General features: G+C 38.3%; 1 protein-coding gene across 1 annotated transcript; it reads left to right on the top strand.

Moving 5' to 3' along the window:
- Positions 1 to 1,027: 1,027 nt before the first annotated feature.
- On the top strand, positions 1,028 to 5,083 carry LOC145807063 (zinc finger BED domain-containing protein RICESLEEPER 2-like). Its single transcript, XM_082904981.1, has 4 exons — positions 1,028 to 2,975; positions 3,066 to 3,128; positions 3,249 to 3,305; positions 4,781 to 5,083. Exons 1-2 carry the CDS (start codon positions 1,028 to 1,030, stop codon positions 3,089 to 3,091), a joined length of 1,974 nt encoding a protein of 657 aa, XP_082761107.1. The 3' UTR covers positions 3,092 to 3,128; positions 3,249 to 3,305; positions 4,781 to 5,083.
- Positions 5,084 to 12,757: the final 7,674 nt, after the last annotated feature.

The following is a 12,757-nucleotide window of genomic DNA, read 5'->3' as shown; positions in this document are numbered from 1 at the left end:
ATTATATAAATGTGTTACAAACAACTGCTTTCCTTTTTCTCTATTTGACTCTTTGTTTTTGGGTTGTTGTGTAAATTTAGTTACTTTTTAATTGTGTGACTATTTTTATGAACCGATGATATGTAAATCAGGATTTATTCAGGAGGGCCATACTGGAGTCAGGGCCACCAGAAAATTTTGCTCTCAAGACTGTCCAAGAAATTATTAAACCTCAGGTAGTTGCTGAACACCCCCACTTCTTCCTCATTGTTGCTCATTGCAACATAAATTAGCTCCTGCCCTTTATATTGCTAAATACAGTGATGGCTATGCTTTTGTATATTATAATTAGAATTAGAATGTCTTAATTTGAGGATAAACTGTGAAACCTTTATATATATATAAGAAGATCTTTGTTTGTTTTTTGAAAATTCCAAAAGTTGTGTATTTAGTTATAACTTACGACACATTCTCTTACTCCTATTTCCCAACATTTTATATGTGGGTGAATGATTTGGGGATGGTTATCCTTGTTGTCTATACTGAATTACAATCTCTTTGTTTCCTTGAAAGATTGAATAGTACGTGAAAGAGTTTACCCAATTTGCTATGGCAATAAGCCTGTTTACTCTCTTTTCTTGGTGGTAACCTGTGTTTACTCTGGATTAAGAACCATAGTTTACTTCTTCATAATGACCACCCAAAAAAAGAAAAACAAGAAAAAAACAGAAAAGTAAATAAAGGGGGACTTACGTGTATGTCCTACTAGGTGGACTTATTGTCCAATATGTCCTATAATTAATGCCATTTTTCATTAAACACTATAAAAAACGTCACTATTTGTTAATTTTCGGCGACAATATAAAAATTGTCACAAAAAATGTCACTAACTATAAGTTTTAGTGACAGTTTAAAAAAACATCACAAAAAAATCACTAAGTCACAAATCTATATAATTTCCAAATTGGTGCACACTATTTTTAAATGAACTCCTGCTCCTTTATGTTTGATTTCTTGTGTAGTGCATATTTGAGTTTTAGAGCCAAAGATGTCTTCGGATTATAGCGAACCTATTACTGCTGATGATGCCGAGTTGGATGACGATGTATCTCAAGGACCCACAAAGAGGATTCGAAAACTAACTTCAAAGGTATGGGATGACTTTGTCAAATTTAAAGGACCTAATGGAAATGACATAGCTAGATGTAAGCATTGCAATAGGGAATTTGTTGGAGAGAGTAGGAAAAGGACTAGTCATTTAAAAAATCATTTGTCGAAGACATGTCCAGTACTTAAAGGGCCAAATGCCCCTAGGATTGCTAGTAAGGCTGCTTCTGAATCTACTCCTAAGGCTGCAAATTTTAAATTCGATCAAGAGAGAAGTCGTATGGATTTTTCTAGGATGGTAATCAAGCACAATTATCCTTTTAACATGGTTGAGCATGAATTTTTTGAAATATTTTGTAATAATCTTCAACCAATGTTCAAACTTGTTTCTCGTAACACTGTTAGGGCGGATGTCCTTGATGTTTATGAAATAGAAAAGGCCAAGTTATATCAATTTTTGGATGAACTCTCTTCTAAGATCACCTTGACAACTGATATATGGACTTCAGACCATCAGAATTTTGCCTATACATGTTTGACTGCTCATTATGTGACTAATGATTGGGAGTTGAAGAAGAAAATCCTTGCTTATAGACGCATTGATTACCCGCATGATGGAGACCATTTGTTTAGTTTTATCAAAGATCTAATTTTAGAGTGGAACATAGATAAGAAGTTATTTTCAATGGTAGTCGATAATGCAACGAGTAATGATGTCATGGTGAGACTCTTAAAGCGATGGCTACATGACCAAGGATTACTACATTTGGGTGGACAATTGTTTCATGTGCGTTGTAGCGCGCACATATTGAATTTAGTTGTTCAGGATGGTTTGAAGGTGATTGGGAGTCTTATTTCAAAAATCCGAGAAAGTGTGAGATATTTAGGGAGGTCTCCTTATGGAAAACAAAAATTTGATGTTGCAGTGAATCATGTTAAGTTACATCATAAAAAGAAAGTCCCCATGGATGTTCCTACCAGATGGAACTCCACTTATTCAATGCTTGAAGCTGCATTAGATTTGAAAAGTGCATTCCACCGCTTAGGGCAAATTGACAAACAATATAAGCACAATCCTTCTGAGGATGAGTGGAATGTAGCAAATGTGATTTGTGGGTGCTTGAAGATTTTTTTTGATGCTACATCTCACTTTAGTGGTACCACTTTTCCGACTTCAAATGTGTTTTTTCCCGATATTTGTCTTATTCAACTTGAAATGAAAAAATGGGAGCAAAGTGAGTATGATTGCATTCGATTGATGGCCGGTCCAATGAGAGTGAAATTTCAAAAATATTGGGAAGAATGTTCTTTGGTGTTAGCAATTGCAGTGGTTCTTGATCCGAGATTTAAAATGGACTTGGTGGAATACTACTTTGGGCTTATTTATGGTGTTGATGCTAATAAGCATATTCAGAGGGTCCGTAATGGTTTTGTTGATCTTTTTTATGAGTATAGGAGTGATTCTTCTGATTCTATGAGTAGCATTGCACTTGTTTCTGAAAATAGTAGCTCAAGTGGTAGTCAGTTGCTTGTCGGTTCTTCGAAACAAGAAAGTTTGGCTGCTTTTCATGCATGGTATGCCCAAGAACGTGCTTCTAACATTCATGCCTATCAAAAATCAGAGGTGGAGCAATACTTGGAGGAGTTGGTGTTTCCAAGTAATGAGAGCTTCAATATTCTACATTGGTGGAAAGTGAATAAAGCAAAATTTCCTACTTTGGCAAGGATAGCTCGTGATGTTTTAAGTGTTCCTGCTACTACGGTTGCATCAGAGGCGGCGTTTAGTGTAGGAGGTAGGGTGATTGATGAGACACGTGCTTCATTACTTCCAGATATTGTGGAGGCCTTGATCACTTGCCATGATTGGATTGAATCAACCAAAAATAGAAGTAAGTGAAATATTGAAATTTTTAAATAATTAGATGTTATTTAGTTTAGTTCTATGAATATCTTAATGTCACATTATTTTCAAATTGCAGATGTAGAAGAATGCAGACATGAGTAGATGGATTGAATTGAATCGAATCACTTGAAGTAGATGGGTAAATATGGTTCAGATTATGGGGCTTGTCCCATGCCTTTATAGTGATCAATGAAATTCGTATTTGACATAATTTGATAATCTGTTTGCATATTAAGGTAATAGCTTTCTTGATTTGCAGGTTTGATAATGAGCTTAACAAAGCGGTTGCTATTAAAGTTATTGACTTGGAAGAATCGTGAGTATATAGCTTTAATTATCTCTTACTAGAACTGCTTGTTGTGAAATGTGGTTACATAACTTTTCTTCTTGGAGCTTGGTTTAAATATTAATAGTGCTTATGTGAACTGCTCTGGTTATTGGTACTTTTTACAATTACCATGTACATGTGTTGGATCGTCTGAATATATTTTGTTAAGATGGTAGACGGTTGTGCTGATTTTGCCTACTTCCAAATCTGTTGTCTCTTTCTATCTATAGTTGCACTTTCAGATAATTGACAGCAAGATAGTGGTTCTTCCAAATCAGTGCTTCACTAAACATTCACTCATTATCCCCAGAATTGAGCAATAGAGATGCAACATACTGAGCACGCCTCTCCTCTAGTTCTTTCAATCTTTTCTTTGCTGCCTTTAATCTTATAGTTAGCCACTCTACCTCATCTAGTTCAGTGAGAGAAGATTGTTCAGTAGTTCTCGCCCCTTCCGTTTCATCGTCTGTAGCAACATCTGAAAAAACCTCTCTATATGGTCCACGAAAACGCTTTTCACTCTCCATCTCATCACGCTCGTTTCCCAAGATCTCTTGTATCATCAAATCCTTGCAAGCCCCTATACCAGTAACCATCTTCACACACACTTGCTGGCATCTCCAATTTTGTCTCACCAAGTTTGCAAGGCAAGAACTGCTCCTCTAGTATGGGAAATATCTACGGAACAACCAAAACAAAAATTAACAGTATAAGATATTAGCAAACAAAAAAGAAAAAGAAAAAGAAAGGACAATGAGAGAGAATTGGAACTAAAAGGCCAAGCTGCTTCCAATTGTCAAACATGGAAGTATCTGCACAGTCTCTTCTCTTTCCTGTGCCAAGCTGCTTCCAAGCCCTCAAAGGCCAAGCTGTTCTCTATCTCCTCACCTCCACTCTAAACCATGTTCTCATCATTCTATATCTGTCCCCTTTCTGGGCTTTAATAAGAACATACCCACAAAGCTACCATGTACTAGACTCAAAACAAGGCAACAGAGGAACCTAGTTGTCCCCATAAGTGCTTCTGGGGCTGAAACCACTGCAACAGATGCATATCATATTTATTTTTATTTTTATTTTTATTCTATAACTACAGTGAAGTCCCATAATTGCAAAAGCAAAAGGGATTATAGAGACAAGTTGCAGCTACTTCATGATATAACCAATTCATTCTCTAATCATTATCAGCTGAACCAAAATAAGTGGTCTACATCTATGTGGCACAATGTTAATTGCCTTATAAAGTGGAACTAAAGGGTCATACCACATGATGCAGTTGCCTTATAAATATATATATATATATATAACAAAATAAATATATATATATATATATAACAAAATAAGTCTCCTCCCTGATCGGTGACTTTACTTGGGTCCACTGCTCTTTATCAAGAAAATTGTTTTCATTATTGTTTTTATCTTCTCTTACACTTGCTGATACATTGATAAAATTACTTCTGCAGATGTTTTGGTGGCTGATGTTATCGTAGTAGAAGCAAAGAACAAGAGAAGATACTGAAGAACTAATAGAGAAGACCAAAAGAGACACAAACATGTTTGGGAAACTATTGTTAGCTCTCAGATAGTATAGCATAGCTTGTTCTTCATAGGAGTCTTTCATGAGTTTTTTCTGGTTTTACTTTTGTGCCAAAAGTGTGTCATAAAATTCTGACCTCTTGTAAGTTAGAGAATGCAGTGGCAATGTTTTGGTGGCTGATGTTACTTTTTTTTTTTGTCAATGATGGAATTATTCTTTTTGAGTTGGATATGATTGGTGATAGTGAAACTGAATCACATCACCGTTTAGTTTGCAACCAAGTGATTGGTTTGTTGCTTTGTAATGATGCTCCATTGTCTCTCAAAACCTGGTGACATCTTTTGAGTTGTTTTTACACCATGAATGCAACAGTGACTTTTGTACTCTATCTGGGATATGATCAGGTTGAGTTATTGAGCTGGGTTAGGCTTGTAAGCTTTGAATTAGACTGCTCAGCTTAGTATTGTTTGATTTGATTTGTATGTTCAAAATCCGAGAACATATGTTTAGCATGTGTAATGAAATAGACTTGTTTCCAATTTTGATGTTGCTAGTCAAACATGCTAGATATTTTTCAATTTCACTTTTAGTTTGCTGGAATTGAATATTTTTTTTAAAAAGTTTTTCTTTGTTGTTACTTCATGCTACATTGTGAAAGCCCTCATTTATGTATTTTTGATTGTATCACAAGGGGAGAAATTATGATGTTTTGTTTTGGAAAGATGCTTTGAAATGATGTTATGTTTTGCATTAGGAAAGTCAGAACATCAAGATGAACTTTTCATTATAAAAAGCTGCTATGTTTTTTTTATAATTGGTATTTTCTTGACTTTATGGCTGGCTTATAAAAAAAAAAAAAAAATGGATCGGATCGGATTATTCGGATCGGATATCCGTGTAAAACGGATCGGATCGGATCACGTATAATCGGATTTTCAATAATCGGATTCGGATTCGGATTCGGATTAATAGTTAATCGGATCGGATCGGATTTTGGCAGATCCGACCCGGATCCGACCCATTGACAGGCCTAATTTTCAGAGAGGGAGATGGTAAGAGCCCAGTGTCACCTTCACTTGCTTTCAAGTCTTTCTTTCTTTGATATTTTTGTATGCTCTAACCTCTGTTTTTTTTTGTCTTTGCAGCTTTTCTTCAGCCCCCGAAGGACTTCCGCAAAAACTTCTATCCAGTAAAGATTTCAAGAAGCTGCTGGATTTTCCTGTTAATCAGCGCAAGGCTCCTATTCCTGAATTTCATCCCAACCTACAAATCGACTTTGCCCGACGTCCCCAAAAAGAGCAAGTCCCCTTTTTCTGCTACAACTCCTGCCACAACTTATTCACCTCGGTCAGATCAGGGGTCAACCTCTGATCCAACAGAGCAACCATCTACTTCAGCTCTATAATTGATTCCGTCTTCTCAGTGCGAACGCTGACATCGAGCTCCACTTTCTGCGCTGGTAGGCAGGACTCAAACCCGAAGACGCCGAAGTGCTGAGTCGTCGGCCTACGACCCAGCAAATCCACCAACAGCTCTACCAGCAATTTATTTTGGCACAAGGGTACAATCGCTGCCATAGCCGACGAGATGGGGCGAAAACCTGCAGTATTTGAAGGCTTGCTCGCCAACCTTCCTGGCGTTGTCAACGTTCAGTCTTCATCCTATCCTCAACCAACCCCAAAACCAAAACGCATGAAGAAGGCCAAGGTGAAGGCTATAGTGACTCAGATTGATTGTGAGGACATTGTTCCTATCTCTAAGTTAGCTGAGACTGAGAAAAGCGCCCCTTTTGCCAAAAAGCGTCCCGTTGAGGACCCAGTCTCCGAGGCCCCACTTGTTAAGAAACCGAGGTCAGACCAATAAGAGGGCAGTGGCTATCCCCGTAGTATGGTCTGGGTGCCCGAGATCATGCTCGATGGTAGACCTCTTACCGCCGGTGATAGTGCTGCCAATCTTGAGGTCGGCGCGTGTCACGACCAAACCCGCCCCTATGGGTTTAGCACCGTAATCGGCCAGTAATCCGTGATTACCGAAGGCCTGCTTAACGGTAATAATAGTAATACAGAGTACAGGGGCTGGCGGAAGCCAAACCAGTAAATGAAAGATGTCCAATGAGCTGTGACAGTCTGTATGCAAAAAGACTTTCATAACACATTCACATTCGGAACAAAAATAGTATGTACATACATCATATACAGGCATTCAGGTTAGGGACCAAATCCCTACCATAACAGTGCAGTACAAGTCTATATAGTATTACAAAACAGAGACAGAAGGGTGAACTGAGACACTCCAAAAAGCCTAAGCTTGGACACACTTGGAATCTCGCAGTGAGGCACATTGGTTGGCTTGACAAAAAGGGAGTTTAACCCAACGCTCCTAGCTCCGATCCGGTGCCTGGACACCTACATATATATATAAATAGTGAGCTAAAGCCCAGTGAATAACAGTTATGTAAAGAGGTTAAGAATGAATGTCCTTTCAGTCAATAAGCAGTTATATCAGTCATTTAGAAACCATAGCAGTTATATGTGGTACATCCGATAACAAACAGTACAGTAGGTCTTAACAGACCGAACAGTCAGTTGATGGCCATCATATCAGTGAACAGTAGTGGTTCCAAACATAGGAACCGACAGAGATCTCTGTAACAGTAGCAGTAACAGTACAATAACAGTAAATTGCTATGGATGCCACGAATACAGTTCGCAAATAGGACAAACATTCATTCAGTAAGAAATATCATTTCAGAAAGCAGTACAATTGATCATTCTGAAAATATTCATGATTGAACATAACTTTACAACATTGTTACTCACAGAGCACTGGGCTAATAGCAGCTAGTGAGCGTCCTCGGATGCCAACCCTACACAGTTACAGAATGAACACACACTAAGTTACACACTTGGGAATCAACGACTTAACCCTTTACTTGAATTGGTGTGGTTCTACATCTATATCCTCATTAAGATACCTTAAACTAGGCCTAGGAATGCCTATGATGAAATGAGAATGCAAAGATGTACTTTAAAACACATTTTAGAATTTTCAGAAAAACAGGGGTCTCGCTCGAGCATGGATTTATCCGCTCGAGCGGACATGCAGACAAAAGAGCTACACTTGAGTGTGACTTTCCTCACTCGAGCGGACTGCAAAAGTACTGGATGCATGAAATTCACGCTCGACGGGCGCTCGACCCCCGCTCGAGCGTGAGACACAAGACCTCGTACGAGCGTGCATTTCCTCGCTCGAGCGGACTGTAAACATATGCAAAGTATTGGATACACGCATTTCACGCTCGAGCATTACTTTCTACGCTCGAGCGGACTGCATGTACTCAGAGTGTACGCTCGAGCGTGAAGTCCTACGCTTGAGCGTGGATCCAAAATTTGAAATTTTCAGATTTTTCTCCAAGCACAAAACTCAACATTTAAAGCATCAAATTCGATTCCTTTGGGACAATTTTCTGGAAAACACTTTAAAACTCATAATATGACATGTTTTGAAGATCAATTTACAAAATCAAAGCCCAATGGTATTTCAATTAAATACAAATCCAAATAAAACTTTATGAACATGATAAACATAATGTATATGTAACATGCAAGTGTTCAATTGAAATCAAAGCTTTAAATACTTGGTCAAATGAGTCAATTCACTCAAAAACATGATGAATTCATGGACCATAGCTAGAATATAGACATGCATGTGAGGATTTCCATGAAATCAACCTCAAAACTCAACAATGTGCACATGCATGCATGATACAAGCTTCAATTCAATAATTTAAAACCAATTCTAGACTTAGATCACTAATGGCTCATGGACCATGCAAGATACAACTTAAATACAAGTTGCAGAAGATGATTCTCCTACCTTAGGTCTTCAATTTCAAGTCTAGAAGCTCAATTATGCAATTATCCTCCAAATCTTCTAATTCTCTAAGCCAATATGATGAACTCAAGTCTTTCTTCATACTCTCCCTCTCTCAATCAGTTTTGGTCTCAAGAATGAACAAAATGATGTAACACATAAGCTCTAACAAGACTTAACAAAGTGGCCCACTTCTATGGCATTTTGTTAAATAAGCTAACTAATGTAATTTACCATTATTTAATCTAATTTAATCATTCTAAATCACATTTCAATCAAATCTACCATAAAATCATATAAATTCTAATTAGCATAAAACATTAATCGATTTCAGATTCGGCCGCTCGGCCGCCGATAAGGCCTTCAATTTACAGTTCAAACTTAAAACATGAACAGATCAATTAACAGTCAAACAGATAAAAATGCGTTTAAACTAATACACTCAATCAATCAGTTCAGAATGTCAGTCAAATCAGTTACTTAATCATGTTCAGTCACAGTTTAGCAGTAATCAGTGGTATTATCAGTAAACAGTGGTGAGGGTTGTCATAGCGCAGTCCTGTCCACGGTAGTTATTCTGCCCGTGGACATGAACCATATGGCCGAGCTTCATGAATACGAAGACTTTGCCTTCATGATGCATCATTCAGTTTTGGTAAGTATTTTGCCTTCCATTTTGATAATTTTTCCACACTCGGTGAAATTTTGCTAATTTGTGTTTACTTTTTTGCAGGCTATCAAACACGCTCACTCCTATGCCACAAAGACTGAGATGATGAGGAAGGACTTGGCAAAGAAAACAAAAGAAGCAGCCAAGCTCTTGTCATCTCTTAACAAGGCCGAGACCAGTAACCGCTCCCTCATGGACCAGGCCAAGGATGCTAAGACTGCTCAAAGTCTGGCTGAGGAAAGGGCCAAGGCGGCAAAAATTGAAGTCGAGGCTACAAAGGCCGACCTTGAAGCTGCTAAAGCTAAAGCAGTCGATCTGGAGGCCAAGCTACAGGAGGCCATCGCAAATAAAGAGGCCGAAGTTAAGGCGGCCGACGAAAAAGGCTTCGAAGAGGAGCAGACAGCCGTCCGCGACCAATACAAGCAACAAGTCAACTTGGCTTGAAACCAAGGTTACTACCTTGGTTGGACGGCGGCCCTCAACAAACTGGTTGTTCCTCTGGACTCCAACCTTCGAGACATCAACCAGCTTGAGGTGCCTTTCCCTCCAGAGCTAGAGGACAATGCCGATGACGATGAAGCCAACGAAATGAATGAGGAGATTGCCGCTGATGCCAGGTCTCCCATCCTCAATGACCAAATTGTTTTGACTCAGGATGAGGAGGATGACTTGCCCTCCAAGGGCGTCTCTCCCAAGCCATTTATTTTCGAGGCTGAGGTCCAGTGCTCTGAGAAGAGTCTAGATAAGACTTTACAAGAAATAGATGTTGAGATTCAAGCCGGCAAAAGTGTAACGACCCCAGTTGATGAAGCCAATCCTAACACTTAGGATATTTCTGTTTTTTCTTGTACTCTTTTTCTGTTTTCTTCTTAGTTATAATATTTTGTCTTTGAACAATGTTAGCTCTGTATTTGGCCGATGTGCCCTTTTTTGGTATTCTGAACAAGTAATCTTCTGTAAGCCGAAGTTCCTTGTTTTCTTTTGAATGCAAGTCTTCTTTTTTGACTAAGTGTTTGAATGCTTGTCTTTCTTTTGCTGTCTTGTATGCTTCCATACTTAGAATATTTTGCATGTCTTCAAAGTACACCTTAGCTGTGTAATCTCTTCGGGGTAAAATACCTCGGATATACTTGCTAACTATTTATCTCGACCTTATCTTGACACTTAAAAAACATTGTAAGAAAGTTTTCACAAGTGTTTTATCTAAAACATGCCACTTTACTTTCAGTTTATCAAGACTTCTGTCTTTCATTATTTTCCAAATCTTGGTAATATGGTAATCTCGGCAAATGCGCAGATACTTCTTTAAAAATAACTTTGGCTTAACTTCAACTTGTAAATTGTTCTTAAAATTTCAACAAGTGTTAAACCAATTTTAGCTAGTAAATTCCAACTTCCAAGCATTATTCTCCAACTCTTTGCCCCCTAATGTTAACTTAAATTTCACTTATGTTCACATTGAGTATGTACTTATAATCTTGTCGCCGAGATCAGATTCAAATAGAGACTCGCCAAGGTTATCAACCTCGGTCTCTGTCAATCTAACTGATATGTATTTAAAGTTTTCATTCTGTTGACATAGCAAATCTAGGTTTAATTCAACTTTGTTCAACTCGATTATATGCGAGTATAATTTCAACTCTGCCAGATAATGAGTCTAAATTATTTGTCATGTTTCAATTAGAAACATCGCCAACTTAGTTCAACTCTATTATATGCAAATATAATTCAACTCTGCCATATAATAAGTCTAAGTTATTCATCATGTTTCAATCAGAAACATCGCTAACTCAGTTCAACTCTATTATATGCAAGTATAATGCAACTCTGCCATATAATAAGTCTAAGTTATTCTTCGTGTTTCAATCAGAAATATCGCCAACTTAGTTCAACTCTATTATATGCAAGTATAATTCAACTCTGCCATATAATAAGTCTAAGTTATTCGTCATGTTTCAATCAAAAACATCGCTAAATGACTGGTCAATCCTTTTACACAAGTTTTGGAATAAAAAATCAAGCTAAAATTTTATTAATTACTTCAGCTAATAACAGAAAAACTTAACAACAAAAGGAAATCTTAATGATAGAAAAACTTCAGGTTGCAATTATTCCAAGGTCTAGGCAACTCTTTGCCTTCACTGTCTTCAAGCTGATATGCCCCATTGCCCAGGACCGAGATGATTCTATAAGGTCCTTCCTAGTTTGGGCCAAGCTTGCCCTCTTTAGGATCCTTCTTGTTGTTGACGACCTTTTTCAGGACGAGGTCCCTAACTTGAAACTCTCGTAGGTTGACCTTTTTATTGTAAGTCTTGGCAAGCTGCTGTTGGTATGCCCCCAATTGAATTGCTACCTTCTCCCTTTCTTTCTTCTAATAGATCCAGATCTCGGGCTAAAAATGCATCATTAGTCCTATTTTTCACTCCCTGGGTTCTGACCCTTGGGATGCCTACCTCCAATGGGATTACAGCCTCTGTGCCATAAGCCATGGCAAATGGGGATTCTCCAGTTGATCTTCTCAGCGTAGTCCGATATGCCTAGAGTACACTGGGCAACTCATCCACCCATTTTTCCTTTGCTACTTCTAGTCTCTTTTTGATCCTATCTAAGATAACTTTGTTGGATGCTTCTGCTTGTCCATTGCTTTAAGGGAAGCTTGGAGTGGAATAATAATTCTTGATCTTGTACTTTGCATAGAAACTCTTAATTAGCTTACTGTCAAATTGTGTACCGTTGTCTGCTATTATTGCCATTGGGATCCCAAACCTGGTGATGATGTTCTTCCATATGAAGCTTTTTACATCAACATCTCGAATCTTTGTAAAGGGTTCAGCTTCCATCCACTTGGTGAAGTAATCTGTTACTACTAGCAGGTACTTCCTTTGTCCAGTTGCCTGAGGCAGCTGTCCAACAAGATCCATGCCCCATTGGGCAAATGGCCAAGGGCTTGATACTGGGTTTAAATCTGCTGCTCGTTGGTGTATCAAAGGTGCGAACCTGTGACACTTCTCACACTTTCTGATATAGGCTTCAACATCTTTTTGCATATAGGGCCACCAGTACCCTTGAGTAAAGGCCCTATGAGCAAGTGATATGCCCCCTGTGTGGCTTCCACATACTTCTTCATGTATCTCATACAAGAAGTCTTCAACTTGTGAAGGATGCACACACCTAAAAAGGGGTTCAGCAAAAAATCTTCGGTAGAGATGCCCTTCTGCTGTCAGACCGAATCTTGCCGACTTCAGTTTGATCTTGTGTGCTTCTTTATGATCATCTGGTAGTTTTCATTTTTTAAGGAATACTATTATTGCATCCATCCAGCTTGGTCCTATATCCACACACATTGCTTCATGCTCTGTG

This window comes from Camellia sinensis, chromosome 14 (assembly GCF_055761805.1).
Source record: "Camellia sinensis isolate YWXY chromosome 14, ASM5576180v1, whole genome shotgun sequence".
NCBI classification, from domain to species: domain Eukaryota; kingdom Viridiplantae; phylum Streptophyta; class Magnoliopsida; order Ericales; family Theaceae; genus Camellia; species Camellia sinensis.
The sequence above is the reverse complement of the archived record's forward strand: the minus strand, read 5'-3'. Positions and strand labels throughout refer to the sequence as shown.